This window comes from Balaenoptera ricei, chromosome 19 (assembly GCF_028023285.1).
Source record: "Balaenoptera ricei isolate mBalRic1 chromosome 19, mBalRic1.hap2, whole genome shotgun sequence".
In the NCBI taxonomy this organism is placed as follows: Eukaryota; Metazoa; Chordata; class Mammalia; order Artiodactyla; family Balaenopteridae; genus Balaenoptera; species Balaenoptera ricei.
This window is the reverse complement of record NC_082657.1, coordinates 3015804-3032843: the sequence shown is the minus strand read 5'-3', so window position 1 is coordinate 3032843 and position 17040 is coordinate 3015804. Positions and strand designations below refer to the sequence as shown.

The 17040-nt window shown below is 59.1% G+C and overlaps 2 protein-coding genes across 3 annotated transcripts; one reads left to right on the top strand and one right to left on the bottom strand.

Moving 5' to 3' along the window:
* The first annotated feature begins 1556 nt into the window (after positions 1 to 1556).
* Positions 1557 to 11624, top strand: ZNF865 (zinc finger protein 865). Of its 2 annotated transcripts, none has more exons than XM_059905034.1 (2): positions 1557 to 1682; positions 8052 to 11624. In XM_059905034.1, exon 2 carries the CDS (start codon positions 8079 to 8081, stop codon positions 11226 to 11228), a length of 3150 nt encoding a protein of 1049 aa, XP_059761017.1. In that variant the 5' UTR covers positions 1557 to 1682; positions 8052 to 8078; the 3' UTR covers positions 11229 to 11624. The 2 variants fall into 2 exon arrangements, with proteins under 2 accessions (XP_059761017.1, XP_059761016.1); XM_059905033.1 differs by lacking the exon at positions 1557 to 1682 and adding an exon at positions 5582 to 5840.
* A 581-nt stretch (positions 11625 to 12205) lies between these two features.
* On the bottom strand, positions 12206 to 17017 carry ZNF784 (zinc finger protein 784). The gene is made up of 2 exons (XM_059904965.1): positions 16916 to 17017; positions 12206 to 15677 (listed from the first exon to the last, which is right to left on the bottom strand). The coding sequence occupies exons 1-2, from the start codon at positions 16991 to 16993 to the stop codon at positions 14787 to 14789; spliced, it is 969 nt and encodes a 322-aa protein (XP_059760948.1). The 5' UTR covers positions 16994 to 17017; the 3' UTR covers positions 12206 to 14786.
* Positions 17018 to 17040: the final 23 nt, after the last annotated feature.

The following is a 17040-nucleotide window of genomic DNA, read 5'->3' as shown; positions in this document are numbered from 1 at the left end:
CTTCTCCTCCCTTCAAATGTTCTTCCCCGCTACACCACCCCCTTGTCATGTGCCTCGTTAGCTTGGCGCTAAAGACTGGCTTGGGGGAAGACTTTGCCGCTTCTCCCATCTCCAGTGGACCTCAAAGCACTCCCTCTAAAGATCCACTCTTAAGTAGAACATTGAACCTTCGGTGCAAACGTGACTCTAGGTACCACCCCCCCCAACCCCCGGCGCCGTTCTAACCAGATTCCCGGAAATTCTGCAGCCACCACTTTGGCCCATCTCTGTCCTGGCACTGTTTGCAGAGAAACACTGAGTTGAGGGTTGTGTGCGGGACTGACCACTTTGGTAGGGCCGGAGGGGCGGGGCTAAGGACTCATGAGGCGGCGCTGAGGCTGAGGGGCGAGGCTTGTAGGGCAGTTAGGTGAGAACTGTGGGCGGGGCTGGCTGAGAGCTGGCGTGGGGCTTAAGGAGGTGTAAGGGTTGGCGGGCAGACATTGAGAGCATTTAGAGGGAATGGATAGCGTTTGTCTGAGGGGAGGGGTTTCAAGGGGAAACTGCCGGAGAGCAAGGTGTTAGGAGAGGTAGGACTTGAACTGTTAAGATGCTGAGCGGTGGGTATGACTGCTATGCAGGCCAAGGGGAGAAAAGGGGGTACCTAAGAGGAGTAACGAAGGAAAGGCCCTGAGAGGGGGTGTTTAGGAGGAAGAGCTGAATAGAATCGGGCTTAGCTGCTTGAGGTGGGGCCGAGTTAGGGGCGAGGCTTACAGAGAGTATACGAGAAGGCCCGTGTAAGGTGTGGTAAAGCTGTGGTTCGAAGCTTCAGCCTGCATCAGAATCACCTGAAGGGTATTTTAAAACCCAGGTCCTTAGGCCCTACCCCCAGGGTCTCTGATTCAGGAAGTCAGAGGCAGGGGGATCTGAGAATTTACATTTCTAACAAATTCCCTGGTGATGCCAATGCTGCTGGTCTCCAAACCATACTTTGAGACCCACTGACTTCAGAGAACGCTTTGGAAGTTCGAGGCAGAATTAATTTAGCATGAAAGTCATAAGAGAAGTGGGACTTAACTGCTATGGACGGAAGGGGCGGGGCTTAGACGCAGGGGCGTGGTTCGGCCTAAGGAGCTCTGAGAGGAGGGGCTTATGAGGGAGAGCTGGAGTTCTAGAGATTAGGGGATTGGAGGCGGGGAAGAACAGGGTAAACTTCACGGGGCTGGGTCGAGGAGGACGGATTCTGAGACGATGGGTGGGGATTATGATAATTAAGCTCTGAAATAGGCGTGATTCGGGGACCTGGGCGGGGCTTAAATGAAATTTACAGGAGAGGGCGTGGCTTAACCAGATGTCCAGAGGATGTGGGCGGTGTCCTAAGAAGAGGCGGGCGCACAGGACGCAGGCGCACTATGCTCAGCTCGCCCACAGGAAGCGGCCGGGTCTTCCCCCGCCCGCTGGTCCGTGCCAACGCGCAGGCGCACTTCCTCTTCCCGGTCGCCGCCGCCGCCTCCTCTTTCCGCTCCTCCACGCCGGCGCCGCGGAGACGGGCGCGATTTCCGCTTCCGGGCGGGCGGCAGGCGGGCGGCGCGGGGCTGCCGGGGAGGGGGAGGGGGCGGCACTTCCGGTCGGGCCCTCGGGTCTCCCCGGAGCGGCGGCGCCTCCTCCGCCTCCTCGGCCTCCTCCCGGCGGAGACCCCGGCGCCGGTGAGTGACGGGGCGCGTGGCCCGGGGTCCCGGGGGCAACGTGGGCGGGGGGGCCCCGCCCTGGCCCGCCGTGGTCCCCAGAACGTTCCCATCAGTGCTTCTCCCGCCGAGCCCTCGCCAGGGGCCCCCCAGTGACTGCTCCCCTAAAAGACTACTCCAGATATCTCCCCATTAATGCCCCCATGTAGGACAGCTGCCAGAGCGCCCTCATTCGTGGTGATCCCCCCAACTGCTGCCAGGGCCCCCCACGAAGGCTTTCTCATAGGATCCCTTCTACATACCCCCCCGTCATTGCTTCCTCCAGGACAGCCCCAGAAATGCCACCGGCATTGCCCATCCCCATGCAGGGCAGCTGCCCGTGAACCCTCCCTTTAGTATCCCCTGTAGGTTGCCTCCAAAGAGTGTGGCATTAGTGCTTTACGGCAGATCTGTCTCCCATTATCTCTGTCTACACACAACAGCCCCCAAAGCTCCTAACCAGCCCCCCCGCACAACGCCCCCTTCATTAGTGTAAAAATACTTTGCATTCTGGTCAGTGGCCAAGAATGCCTTTTTTCCTTCTCCAATTCCCCCCCCCCCAATAATTCCCCTTGAGAATAATCCTTTCAATCACCGACACCCCTCACCCCCCCCCCCATAAACAGCTCCATCTAGAGTTGTGCTCTCACACCCACATCCTCTCCCCCTTTAGGTAGAAATAGCTGCCAGTTTAGCCCCAGGCTCCCATGAAACACTCCCACCCCACCCTCCTTCGGGTCAGCTCCTGTCCGCTGTCTTCCCACAGAGCAGTGCCCTGCGTGAGGCTTTCCCTCTCAGGATGCTCGTCTTCCCCTGCCCCTGCCAGCTCTCATCCTGACCTTCCACTTCTCACTCCCTTCTCCTGGACTCCCTGAGGAAGACTCCCAGCTCCACAAGGGCATGACTTCTTTTCTCCCTAGACATTCATTCATTCGCTCTTTACAGAATGAATATTCACTGTTCTAGGTCCAGGACGTACATCCATGAAAGAGAGAGAGACACACAGTGTTTGTTTTGTGGGCCTTTACAGTCTAGTTGAGGAGACAGATCAAAAGCAAGCAAACAAACAAGACCAATGCTGTTTTCTGGGTCTTTTGAGTCTTTATGAGCTACTTCAGAGGTGAAACCTGAATTAGCAGAGGCAACTTTGCCATGTAAAGATGTGGGTGAACTGTTCCAGGAATCTAGGCAGAGGAAGAGCACGTGCAAAGGCCCTGAGGTGGCCATGATCATGATGATCACAAGGGCAGCGTGGGAGGCCAGTGAGGTTGGAGCAGAGGAATTGAAGGGAAGAATGAGGGGAGAGAAGGTTTGCTCTCATAGGGCCTTAGAAGTGAGGGCATTGTGATCAGTCACCTGGCCTTTGTCAGCTCTACAGAGCCCAGAATGTTCTTCATTTGTTCATTCTTTCCTTTGTTCAACAACTGTTTAATGAACACCTATACACACTGGGGATGCAGCAGAGAACAAAACAGACAAAAACCCCTGTCCTGGTGGAGTGTATATGCCAGTTCATGGGGCAGAAAATTAAAAAGCAAACTACAAATGTTTGTGTGAAGAAAATACAGTAGGATAAGGGCATAGAGTTACAGGGGCTGCGGTGTCAGAGGGGGTGGCAGGAAGGTCGCTTTCAAGAGATTCCTGTGATCCTCTTGTCCCCCCCGCCCCCTGCCAGAAAGCCACACACCAGAAAGTTACACCTGTGTGTAAACTCCTCTCTTGGACAGCTGTGGCCCACCAGGGGGCTGCCTTACTGCTCCCCTCCCCCGAGAGTGAAATGGTTACAAGGATGAGCCCTGGATCCCACCAGCCGGCGTATCTCTGAGCAAACTATTCCCTATTTCCCAGGCTTCATTCATTCACTTATTTAACAAATACTTGAGACAGGCCCTGTTCTAGGTCCTGGGGATAGAGCAGTGAACAAAACAGGTACAAAATCTTGCCTGCTTGGACCCCGCCTCTTAGAGCTGGAGCCCAACAGCAAGAAGACAGACAAACAGACCATATGGTTTGTCAGGTGATGCTGACAGGAAAGGAGAGAAAGGAAGGAGGCTGGGGCGAGCAGGAATGTTGGTTTGGGTGACAGGTTACAGTGGTCTTGGAGCACCTCACTGAGAAGACAGCATCTGAGCAAAGACGTGAAGGAGGTGAGGGAGCGAGAGCCTTCCAGGCAGAAGCAACAGCCAGTGCAAAGGCCCTGGGGCAGGAATAGAGCTGGCACGTTGGTGGAGCAGCCAGGAAGCTGCTGGGGCTGTGGAGGTCATCTCTGATCCGCTTTGAGATGGTGTCACTGAAGGTTTTGAGTGGAGGAGTGACAGTGAGATGGTTTGGCCTTAGTCCTCCTGTCTACTAAATGTGAACAGTAGTAATGCTTATCTTATGAGTCTGTTGTGGAGTCTGCTTGAGACAAGCCACATAAGACACCTAGTGCGGTGCTTGTTAGCATTCAGGAAATGCCAGTGGCTAGTCCCGGGGCTGGGTGCCAGGGAAGTGGATGGGGCAGAGTATACTTCCAGTATAAGGTGGAGAGAGGGCTTTCCTTTATTTTGGAGAGAGAAATACCCACAGGCAGCATGGGAATTCCCTGGCAGTCCAGTGGTTAGGACTCCACTGCTGTGGGCCCGGGTTCGATCCCTGGTTGGAGCTAAGATCCCACAAGCCACGCAGTGCAGCCAAAAAAAAAAAAAAGGAAAGACAGCATGTTGTAAGGGTAACAGCACGTACTCTGGAACCCCACTGCTTGCCTTCAACTCCTGGCCTTGCCACTTGTTAGTGGTATGACTTTAGGAGATTAACTGACCTCTCTGGCCCTCAGTCTCTTCCTCTGTAAAATGGGGTTAATAATCCTAACCATCTTTTAGGGTTATTGGGAAGATTCATTGAGTCGACACATGTAAAGGATTTAGGAGGGTACTGGGCATGTAAAAAGCACTTGGTTCAGTGTTACATGTTACTATATGTTACTATTATTGTTATTACAGACTAGAGTTTCATCACAAGGCAGCTTTGTTGTACCAGAATGGCCCACAGGTCCTGGCATCAGAGAGACCTGGAGTCCAATACTTGCTTTCCCCTCCACTGGCTACATGACCTTAGGGAAATGACCCCCCCTTCTCCTCAGTTTCCCTACATATACAATGGGTCCAATAATGGTACAGCACTATTATGAGGCATCAAGGTGATGGTACATGTGAAACTGGTCAAACAATAAACATGAGTTGTCATGATTGTGATTGCGGTTGCTGTGGGACTTCTGCCCCTTGGGAGGGGTTCCCCCCATCACACCACTCTGTGCATGAAATCCATGGCACATCTCCCCTTAGAAAGATAGCAGTTTGAGGCTTGGGTCCCCTGAGAAAGGAAATGTCTCTCGTTTACCATTGGAAATAATTGTGAGCCTGAGCAGCTGTGTCCCCAGTAACACCCCCTTTGCCTCTCCCAGCAGCAGTCCTTCAGCATCTGCCCACCTGCCCTTGGGGCCCTCTTCGTAACATCACTTCCACCAGAATTCATTCTCCTGGGAACACCCTGCCAGTATTAGCTCCGTCTCCACTAAATGTCCCCCTTCCTCCCTCAGGTAGCTCTGGTCAGCATAGTCTCATCCCTTCACTCATGCAACAAATATGTATCCGTAGACATTTACAGCTATAAATTTATCTCTGAGCACAGCTTTAGCTGCATCTTCTGTTTTGGTATGTTGCTTTTCCATTTCTTGTTCATCTAGTTTTCCTTGTGATTTCATTGTAGACCCTCTGGTGATTTGGGAGGGTGCTGTTTAATTCCCACATTTCAGCAAATATTTATCAAGTACCCACACTGTGCCAGGTGCTGTGCTAGGTGCTAGGGGCCCAGTGGTGAACAAGACAGGCCAAGTCTTCACTGTCTTAGGTGAGGAGGCCAGACAGTAAATACACAGCAAAGGAAATATACGCAATAAGTTGGTGGCAATGACTGTGGTGAAAAAAATGCAGCAGGATGAGGGGCTGGTGAGTGGTGGGGTTAGAGGTTTTCCCTCTCTTGGAGATGACATCTGAGCAGAGACCTGAAGGAGGCACGGGAGGGAGCCTTGAGGTCTGGGGAAGAATGTTCCAGGCAAGAGGGAACGGCCTCACCACATCACTGCTCCATCTGTTCAGGATGGTAAATACCTCCCCCAGCCACCTGGCCCCTTCTATGAATGCCCCGCATAATGCAGAGAGCACCCCCAAATAAGGCTCCTGTCCCCACAGTTCCACCCTCCCCTTCGTCCTCCTCAGGGAACAATCCTGTATGTGTGTGTGGTGGTGGTAGTGGTGGGGTCCAGCCACAAACTTGCTCTGTGACCTTGGCCAAATCACTTGTCCTCTCTGTGCCTCTGTTTTGTCAAATGGGGATAACAACAGGCCCCGTGTCACAATCTCATAGAACTGTGGTGGGGATTCAGTGAGTTAGTGTGCGTGACCTGCTTGGAAGCGTGCTGGCCTGTGGGAAATGCCCCGGCAGAGCTAGCTGTTAACCTGTGCTCTGATGGAGGCGAGCCAGGGCGGGGCTTCCTTCCTAGGACGCTGTCCCCCCATGCCCCCACCGTAGCACCCTAACTGCTCCCCTACTCCCTGCACCCTTCCTCCATGTACTTTCTCCCTGTCCCCCAGCCCAGTCCAGCGCCGTCTCCCAGACTCAGGTTCTGCCCACAGGCTTCCCCGAGCCCCCAGGCACTCCTCTGCTGCTTCTGGAGATCAGCTTAACTAGGGGAGTGTGAAGGCCATAGGATGTTGAGTCTCATCCAGGGACACCCAGAGCTGGAGGCTAAAAATACTGACCTCCGGGCAGGGGTGGAGGAGACACTCACCTTTCACCTGTCTGGGGAGACAGCCAGATGGATGGGGGCTGATGGGCCCTGGCGTTGGTAGCCCCCACTGACCCCTGTGGTGGGCTGGGGCGCAGAGCCAGGCCCCCAGCAAAGGGGGATGGCGGCCAAGAATCATGGCAGACCTTGCGGGCCCTTCTCCCACCGGCTCTCCACCCGCTCAGTGGAGGCGTTTCCCGAGGTCCCTGGGGGGTCTGAGGCTCAGAGGTCAATTGCAGGAGACGAGGTTGGGGGGTGGGTAGACAGACATGGACAGCCGCAGTCTGGAATGAGAAGTCCTGTAAAGGAGGCGCCCAGAGAATAACTGCCATCCTGGAGGGTCCCCAGGGGCGAGGACAGGAACCCATGCTCCCGGAGCATCCGCCAGGCTCCTCCCAGGTGTGCGATGTCGCTGAAGGTACAGATAGCTCCAGGGGCTGAACGAGCTCTGCCAGTGGCTGTGTTTCCTTACCTCCTGTTTCAGCCCCCTTAAGCCCCCTGCCTTCTGGGGGTCACCGCCCCCTTGTAGAAGTGGAGAGAGTGTGGGTCAGGAAGGAGACGGGACTTGAACCCAGGGCCAGGGCCCGCGTGTTTCCTGCCGTGTCAGGCTGCCCAGCCCCGCTGCTGTGACTTGGTCTTCCCAGGCAAGCAGAGTCTCCTTCCTACCTTGTAGTAAAAGAACCCCCTCCCGACACTGACTTCATTCCAGCTGTCCTCATTTGTCCTGACTTTCTCTTCATGCTGCTAGCAGTGAGAGCACTAACTAGAATCCCGTCCGGCGTGCCGGGAAGCAGGCACCGCACACACATAGCTTGCTGGAGCCCCACAGCAGCCCTGTGAGGTAGGGAGGTGCTCTGTCACCTCCATTTGCAGATGAGGAAATCGAGGCACAGAGAGCTTCAGGAACTTGCCTGTGGTCACACAGCTAGAGAATGGCAGGGTTTAGATTCAGATCTGGCATTGTCTCCAGAGGCCACCCTCTTAACCGCTCTGATGGAAACTATTATTATCATTTGACAAAGGCCCAACCTGAGGGGATTGAGAGGAGGGGGCTGGGGATAGTGTGTGTGTGTTGGGGGGGAGGGGGCTCAGAGCAGAGGGCCTGGGGGGGCCCAGAGTGGAGGCCTGAGAGAGTTTGCACAAGGGACTGAGAGCGGAAGCCAGGGATGCTGGAAGAATTAGAATCTCAGGAGAGGAAGTCGAGGGCCTGCAGGGTCTGCAGGATGGATAGAGATGTGTGAAGAGCCTAGACGAACGGGGAGAGATAGAAAGCATCAGAGAAACAGGAGGGAGACGAGGAGCGAAGAGGACTCAGAAAGGGGACAGGCCGAGGGGGAGAGGTCACTGGGGCCAGCGGAGCCAAGAGGAAGGCTGGTCTGTGGGGTGGAAGGACAGAGGGACGGGTGAGCAAGGCTGGACGATGAGGGAGGCGGATCTCGAGCCGGTGGGTGTGAGTCTTCCAGTGCCCACAACGGGGGGACCCCGCGCGAGGCCCTGCCTCCTCAGCCCCGTCCTCCTCTCTGCAGGGTTCCCCCACCTCCCACCCGCCCAGGATGGAGGCCAACGCAGCGGGCAGCGGCGCCGGGGGCGGCGGGAGCAGCGGCCTAGGGGGCGAGGACGGGGTTCACTTCCAGAGCTACCCCTTCGACTTCCTGGAGTTCCTCAACCACCAGCGCTTCGAGCCCATGGAACTGTACGGGGAGCACGCCAAGGCGGTGGCGGCGCTGCCCTGCGCCCCCGGGCCGCCGCCCCAGCCGCCGCCCCAGCCGCCGCCGCCGCAGTACGACTACCCGCCGCAGTCCACCTTCAAACCCAAGGCCGAGGTGCCCTCCTCATCCTCGTCGTCCTCGTCGTCCTCTTCGTCGTCCTCCTCCCAAGCCAAGAAGCCCGACCCGCCCCTGCCGCCCGCCTTCGGGGCGCCCCCTCCTCCGCTCTTCGATGCCGCCTTCCCGGCCCCGCAGTGGGGCATCGTCGACCTCTCGGGACACCAGCACCTGTTCGGGAACCTGAAGCGCGGAGGGCCGGCATCCGGGCCGGGGGCGACGCCGGGGCTGGCTGCCCCCACGGGGACGCCCGGGCCGCTCCCCGCGCCCTCGCAGACGCCGCCGGGCCCCACCGCGGGGGCGGGCTGCGATCCCGCCAAGGACGACAAGGGCTACTTCCGGAGGCTGAAGTACCTGATGGAGCGGCGCTTCCCCTGCGGCGTGTGCCAGAAGTCCTTCAAGCAGTCCTCGCACCTGGTCCAGCACATGCTGGTGCACTCGGGGGAGAGGCCATACGAGTGCGGCGTCTGCGGCCGCACCTACAACCACGTCTCCAGCCTCATCCGCCACCGCCGCTGCCACAAGGACGTGCCGCCGGCCGCGGGGGGCCCGCAGCAGCCGGGCGCGCCGCTCCCCCCGCTGGGCCTGCCCGCGCCCGCCGCCGCCGCCGCCGCCCCCACCTCGGCGTCCTCCGGCCCCCCGGCCACGCCCGCCGCCCCCGCCGACGGCAACGCGACCCCCACCGCCCCTGCGGGGCTGGGGGTGCCCCCTCCGGCAGCGGCGGCGGCGGCGGGGGGCGGCGATGGCCCGTTCGCTTGCACGCTTTGCTGGAAGGTGTTCAAGAAGCCCAGCCACCTGCACCAGCACCAGATCATCCACACGGGCGAGAAGCCCTTCTCGTGCTCCGTGTGCAGCAAGAGCTTCAACCGCAGGGAGAGCCTCAAGCGGCACGTGAAGACGCACTCCGCCGACCTGCTGCGCCTGCCCTGCGGCATCTGCGGCAAGGCCTTCCGCGACGCTGCCTACCTGCTCAAGCACCAGGCGGCCCACGCGGGCGCGGGCGCGGCGGGGCCGAGGCCCGTGTACCCCTGCGACCTGTGCGGCAAGTCCTACTCGGCGCCCCAGAGCCTGCTGCGGCACAAGGCTGCCCACGCCCCGCCCGCGGCCCCCGACGCGCCCAAGGACGCGACGGCCTCCGTCCCGCAGCCCCCGCCCACCTTCCCCTCGGGACCCTACCTCCTACCCCCCGACCCCCCGGCCACAGACAGCGAGAAGGCGGCGGCGGCCGCGGCGGCGGTGGTGTACGGCGCCGTGCCCGTCCCGCTCCTGGGCGCTCACCCGCTGCTGCTCGGCGGGGCCGGTACCAGCGGGGCTGGAGCCTCGGGCGCCAGCGTCCCCGGCAAGACGTTCTGCTGCGGCATCTGCGGGCGCGGCTTCGGGCGCCGCGAGACCCTGAAGCGCCACGAGCGCATCCACACGGGCGAGAAGCCACACCAGTGCCCGGTGTGCGGGAAGCGCTTCCGCGAGTCCTTCCACTTGAGCAAGCACCACGTGGTGCACACCCGCGAGCGGCCCTACAAGTGCGAGCTGTGCGGCAAGGTCTTCGGCTACCCGCAGAGCCTCACCCGCCACCGCCAGGTGCACCGGCTCCAGCTGCCCTGCGCCCTGGCCGGGGCCGCCGGCCTCCCCGCCAGCCAGGGTGCGGCCGGGGCCTGTGGCCCGGGCGCTTCGGCCACGTCCGCGGGCGCCGCCGATGGACTGAGCTATGCCTGCTCGGACTGCGGCGAGCACTTCCCGGACCTCTTCCACGTCATGAGCCACAAGGAGGCGCACATGGCGGAGAAGCCGTACGGCTGCGACGCCTGCGGCAAGACGTTCGGCTTCATCGAGAACCTCATGTGGCACAAGCTGGTCCACCAGGCTGCTCCCGAGCGCCTGCTCCCGCCCGCGCCCGGCGGCCCCCAGCCCTCGGATGGCTCCAGCAGCACCGATGCGGCCAACGTGCTGGACAACGGGCTGGCCGGGGAGGTGGGGGCGGCCGTGGCGGCGCTGGCAGGGGTGTCTGGGGGCGACGATGCGAGCGGGGCGGCGGTGGCCGGGGGCGGCGGGGCTGCTGGTGCGGGCCCCGAGCGCTTCAGTTGTGCCACGTGCGGCCAGAGCTTCAAGCACTTCCTGGGCCTCGTGACTCACAAGTACGTGCACCTGGTGCGGCGGACCCTGGGCTGCGGCCTCTGCGGCCAGAGCTTCGCGGGTGCCTACGACCTGCTCCTGCATCGCCGCAGCCACCGGCAGAAGCGGGGCTTCCGCTGCCCGGTGTGCGGCAAGCGCTTCTGGGAGGCGGCCCTGCTGATGCGCCACCAGCGCTGCCACACGGAGCAGCGGCCCTACCGGTGCGGCGTGTGTGGCCGAGGCTTCCTGCGCTCCTGGTACCTGCGGCAGCACCGCGTGGTGCACACGGGCGAGCGGGCCTTCAAGTGCGGCGTGTGCGCCAAGCGCTTCGCGCAGTCGTCCAGCCTGGCGGAGCATCGGCGGCTGCACGCGGTGGCCCGGCCCCAGCGCTGCGGCGCCTGCGGCAAGACCTTCCGCTACCGCTCCAACCTGCTGGAGCACCAGCGGCTGCACCTGGGCGAGCGCGCCTACCGCTGCGAGCACTGCGGCAAGGGCTTCTTCTACCTGAGCTCCGTGCTGCGCCACCAGCGCGCGCACGAGCCGCCGCGGCCCGAGCTCCGCTGTCCCGCCTGCCTCAAGGCCTTCAAGGATCCTGGCTACTTCCGTAAGCACCTGGCGGCTCACCAGGGCGGCCGGCCCTTCCGCTGCTCCTCCTGCGGTGAGGGTTTCGCCAACACCTACGGCCTCAAGAAACACCGCCTGGCCCACAAGGCCGAGGGCCTCGGGGGGCCTGGAGCAGGGACGGGCACCTTGCCCGGGAAGGATGCCTGACCAGGGCGGGGGGGTGCTTCCCATCTGCCACTCCGATCAGGTGTCCCCTTCCGGACTCGCCCCTTCGGGAGGCCGAGCAGACTCTTTCCCTTCCTCTCTTTGTCCCATCCATCCTTCAGAACTTCAGACAGACTAGCCTCCTTCCAGGCCCATGTCATGCAAACTCAAGACTGAACCATCCCCATCTGGACTTCTCTGGCCCTCTTCTCCTCCTATCAGACGCTGAACTTAATCCTCCGTCCAGCCCCGTTTTGTAACCCTCATCAGCCCCCTGCCCCAGCAGCTGTTCAGTCCCCCAATAAGCTCGGTGGAGGTGGGCCTGAACTGCCCCTCCCCCTTCCTTTGGAATCTGGCCGGACAGTGGGGTACGAGCAGTTTGGGGGGGCACAAGGGGGGACTGGGCGCTCTTGGTTTGTGGGGGGTGGGGGGCGGGTGGCAGACGCGGCTTGTACAGAGCGGAGAATAATAAATCTTATCAACAGGGCCGCTGGAGTCCTTTCTTGCCTCCCAGGGGGAGGGGATTAAGCGCTGACAAACCGAAGGTTGAGAACTTTTGTTTCCTGGGATTTCGATTTCCTGACACCTCCTGCCTCACCCTCGCTCTCTCTGCTTTTCCTCCTTCAGCTGGTAGTTACCAAGGGTTCACCATATCCAGGCTCTAGGCTTCCAGTGGGGCAAATGGGAGATGAACAAAACAGGTAAGTCGCTGCTTTCGGGATCTGACGATGTGCCTGGACTCCTTCCCCTTCAAGAAGCTTTTGGCATTTGTTCACTCAGCCAACATTTCCCCAAGGCCCCTGTCTGCCGGGTCCTTCGATGGACGCTGGGGAAACATGAATTGGACGTGTTCCTTGCCCTCGAGTGAGATGGAAAAGAACTGGTAAGCCATTACTGTGTTCCAGCCTTGTGCAGACGCGTGTTTATTATACAGCTCGCTCATAGTAACCTCTCCCTCCAGGGTGACTTAGGGGAGCTTCAAAAGCCCTTTCACAGCCCTCATTTTGGTTCTTGGAACAGTGAAATATATGACCTGCAAGGTTCATTTAGTTATCCTACTTGTCGGAAGAGGATGCTGAGGTCGTAGAGAAGAAAGAGGCTCCAAAGATACCTAAGAAGTTCGTGGTAGCACTGGGACTACAGTCCGGGCTCCCTCAGTACTGAAACCTGAAGACAAAGCCGGTTCAGGGGGCACTGCCTGGTGAGTCCGGTTTGACCCACGAGAGGGCGGCAGTGTGGCCACCATGCTCGAAGGCTGGAGATCCAGCAGGCGACAGACCTCGTACCAGGGCTCAAAAGTCACATGGATGTGGAAGACCACAATATAAAGGACATGGAAGTTTCACCGGGGGCTGAGAGCATGGAAGAGTCACTTCATCAGGCTAGGGGGGCTAACCAAGCTTCCTGGAGGAGAGACGCCTGAAGGACGACAGAGCCACAGGAGCTTGCCAGGTAAAGTGGGCAAAGAATTCCAGGTGGAGGGTTTTGTGTGTCTAACTCAACCCAGCTGTTCCAGAGAATTTCAAATAGATTGGTATTGTTTGAGAGGCTGGCGGTAGGAGGCTGGATCCTGAAGGGCCGTGAATTCCAAATAGCGGCCCTTGGGTGATCTTGTAGGCCCGGGGCTGGAAGGTGGCAGCTGCTGGATATAAGACACTGACACATTTGGTTTAGCCCATACATTAAAAAAAAAAAGGCTGAGTTAGTTGCCAACATTTGAAAATCAAGAGATTTTTACATAATACGAACTAATGCAACTTCTGAAAAATTTGGAAGATCTAGCAATGCAGTCTGCATCCTGCCGGGGCCAAGTAGCCGTTGTTCTCTTTGGACGTGGCATATATTCTCCAGTTTGCTGCCATTTCCCTAGCACTGTCAAATCCCAACGCTGAGCCCAAGTGTCAGTGGTCCTATCGCACCTCGCTGGTCCTGGGGTTTCCCCTCAAACCCGGCCACTTTCCTCACTTAGTTACATTGCCACCACAGTTCCTGTAGGCACTCACATTTGGAATCCCTTCTCACGGCCACAAGGAGCTGTGGGTTGGTGACAAGGTTGGGATCTGAGTTTGGGAAGGATGGATCCACGTGGCCACGGTATGGAGAATGAAGAGGGCAGGGCGTGGACGTGTGAGACCACTGTTGGCTTGGTCTACAAGAGCAGTGATGATGAAAAGAAGCGTTCGGATTCCAAAGATATTTGGCTCAACAGCGGGAAATTGACAGGGAGTCAGATAAATGGATGAAGGATGAAAAAGACTCAAGGAACCTGCCAAGGCTTCTGGCTTGGGTGGTGATGCCAGTGATGGGAAACATGGGCGTTTCCTTGGTAAAAACTGAATTCTGTTCCCCTTATGAGTTGTCTGTGGGACAGCTTATGGGGGTGTTGGGTGAACAGGAAGGGGTGCAAATCCAGGGCTCTCCCTTCTTTAGTATCCTGACACAGGAGTCCCTTCGTTTTGCCAAACTTCCCTGACCCCCAATCCCATAGCTGAACCACATAGCTTCTCTGAATAGCCAGACGCTGTCCACCCCTTTCTAAAGATGAGGAAACAGAGGTTTGGAGAGAGTTGCAACTCACTGCTGAGGCCAGGACCACGGTGTGGCCCTTCTACCCCCAGCCCTGGAACACAAGACCAACATAGAGAAAACCCTTCATAAAGTCCTTTAATGGGAATAGAACTGGAAGCTTCCCACCTCCAGCTCCTCCTTTGCCCAACCCCCCAGTGACCCAACTCCTGTTCCCCACCCGCCAGACGCCAGCCAGGCCACCACACTGCCACCCACCAACCATTCCTTGGCATAGCTTGGGACCAGGCTGTAAGCCATTTGCTTCAAATTGGGAGTGAAGGTAGTTAGAGAAACTTGAGGCTACTTTGTAGACCTGGGGGACCATGGGCTCTGAGCCTGAAGCTTTAGGAGGGGGATGTTAGGTGACTGGTCGTAGTCTGGGTTTTCAGTTGCCTTGGAAGAGGAGTCTGGGTGGCTTAGGGAGGGACCACATGGGAGCAGGGCTAGCAGCTCCTGCAGTCAAAATTCTTACGGCCAGGCTTCCAACCTTGCGACTTGAGCGCTCTTGGCTATGACTTGGGGACCCTCTGGCTTTGAGGTGATGGGGTCCCAGTCTCTTTATGGAGGACCCGGTGGGCGTCTTCTGCCTGAGGACGGGTAGGCATCCCATGGTCAGTGCAGTCCAGTGAGGTAGGCAAAAGGTTCCATCCTGGTCCCCCCTCTGCAGTGCTCAGCTCTGCTGCCGCAAGCTGTGTCTTGCGCAAGGACAACCCGTCAGGGGAGCAAATGGGGCAATGAAATCGAGCCCGTGTTCCTTGCATTTCGCTGGGCATCCACAGGGCTGCCTCTGTGCCTTCCTCTGAATCTCGTGCAGGTGCTCTGTGGTTTGTGAGCGTCCTGAGTCCGCTTCTCCCTCTGCTTGCCCACACTGGCCGCTTGTTGCCATCTCCGTGGGCTCTTATGTCACCTCTCCCCTTCCTTCCCTGCCTCCGTTTCCCACCCACCCCTCCCCTGCAACCTGCTGCCTACCTCCCACGTTCCTGTCCTCCCAGACTACTGGTCGATCTCCACCTTCACTTTGGTGGTCTCCCCACGTCCCTCTTCCAGAGTGTTTCCTGCCCCACACCCACTCCCTGACCCCTCGGCCCCCGATGCCAGCTGGCTTCCAGAGTCTCCCAACCCCGGTCCCGGCCCGTGGAAGTGGGTGCGCTGATGCTTTCGGAAGTTGGAGGAGTTGTTGAAAGTGCGATCGCAGAGGGCGCAGCGGAAGGGGCGCTCGCCAGTGTGGATGCGGGCGTGGCCGCTGAGCACCGAGGACTGGGTGAAGCCCTTGCCGCACACGCCGCAGTGGTAGGGCCGCTCGCCCGTGTGCACCCGCTCGTGGTCTCGCATGTCTGAGGAGCGGCGGAACGGCTTGGCGCAGAACCTGCAGGCGAAAGGCTTCCCCACCGCCGCGCCTGCGGCCGCCGCAGCCATCACCACCTCCGACCTCTCCTGGGGCACCCCGGGCCGCTGTTCTTGAGCCGCCGCCGCCTCCGGAGGCCTTTGAGAGGTCCCCGGCTCCACCCCATGTTGGTGCTGGTGCCGCAGCAGAGGTGCCAGGGCCTTGAAGGCCCGGGGGCAGAGCGGGCAGCGGTAGGGCCTCTCCCCCGTGTGCAGGCTGTAGTGGGCACGGAGGCTGGCGGGGCCTGGACAGCTGTGGCCACACACATGACACCGGCTTGGGTCCCCACCCTGCCCACCACCCTCAGCCCCCGCCAGGTGGCCGTGTTCGTGGAACAGCAGCTCGGAGACCAGCCGGAAGACAGCTGGGCACAAGGCACAGTGGAGAGAACCTGGCTCCGGGGGCTCAGGTACCAGCGTGGTGTCCGTCACCTTCACCACCTGGATCTCGATGAGGTCACTCGGGGGGGTGGCCGGGCGGCTGTCGTCAGGCACCAGGACCTGGGTGAAGGCGAGGGGAAGAAACAAGGAGCCTGTGGACTCTGCCTCAAGGCCTCCCCAACACGCCTTATTAAACACACTTATTAAACACACTTACTAAAACACACTCTGTAACATACTGAGCCCCTTAATTTCTAGATTCGGCTCTCCTTCCTCTGAGATTCTGCCGTATGACCACCAAGACTTCCCCTCCTGTCCAAAATATATCACAAATCCAGCCATTTCTCTCCTCCACCCCACTTACAATTAAGCCAATCGTTTCTTGCCAAGTCCCCTGACCCTCTGAATGACTCTGTTCCTACGCCTGCTCCCTTATAACCCACCTCCCCAAAGCAGCCCGAATGACCTTTTGAAAACGGAAATCAGACGGCAGTCATTTTCCCACTCAAAACCCTCCCATGACTCCAACTGCTCTTAAAATCCAAAAGCGCCATCTACTATCCATCATAATCTGGCTCCTGCTTCTCTCTCTGACCCTAGTGTAAATATAAGCCGGCACACAGCTGACTTTTCTCGTCTAAATTTAGCTCCCCTACCCCCCAACTCTTATCAGCTCACTCTTTTTTATAGAACGTAACACAATAAGTCTCGTCTATTGTCTCTCTTCCCTACCCGACTGCAAGCTGCAAAAGAATACAGTTTATGTGTCTCATTCACCTCTCCATCTGTCTAGCCCAAGTAGGAGCTGAGTAAATGTCTGTTGAATGAATGGTTGTCCTCAGATACTCTCCCATCCTGAATGGGGTTCCAAAGTCACCTGGAGCAGTCATTTCTCCCCCCAGATCCTCCCCTGGGCATCAGGACGCATCACTCAGACCCTTGCAGAATCATCCGCCCACCCCAACGTGCATGCCCCAACCATAACCCCACACCTTTGTCTTTCAGGGTCACCTTCCCAACTTTCCACCTTAGAATTTCTGAGGCCCCGCCCTCTGAAGGCTCCGCCCCCTAATTAGACAAACTTCATCCCTGGGACTCCTCTCTCTGAACCTATCACCAGCTCAGATGTTCCGCCCAACCCCCTCCTCAGGCTCCACCCCACACAGGCCCCGCCCCTCCACCCTCATAGGCTCCGTGCTAAGCCCCACCCCTCGCCCAACCCGAGAAGCACCGCCCCCAGGGCCGGAGCCCTAAATACCTACTCCGCCCAGCCCTAAGCCCCGCCCTGGCCCCGCCCCCCCGCCCTGCGCCCTCCTCCCGCCTCGAGCCCCCCGCCCAGGCCCCTTCCTCGCCCGCACCAAGTCCGTAGGCTCCGGGGATCTCGGCTCCGGGGCCGCTGAGCTCGGACTCGGGGGCTCCGGGCGCGCAGCGGCCATCTTGTGCCCAGGCCCCGCCCCCGAGGCCAGTGGTCGCTCCGGGAGGG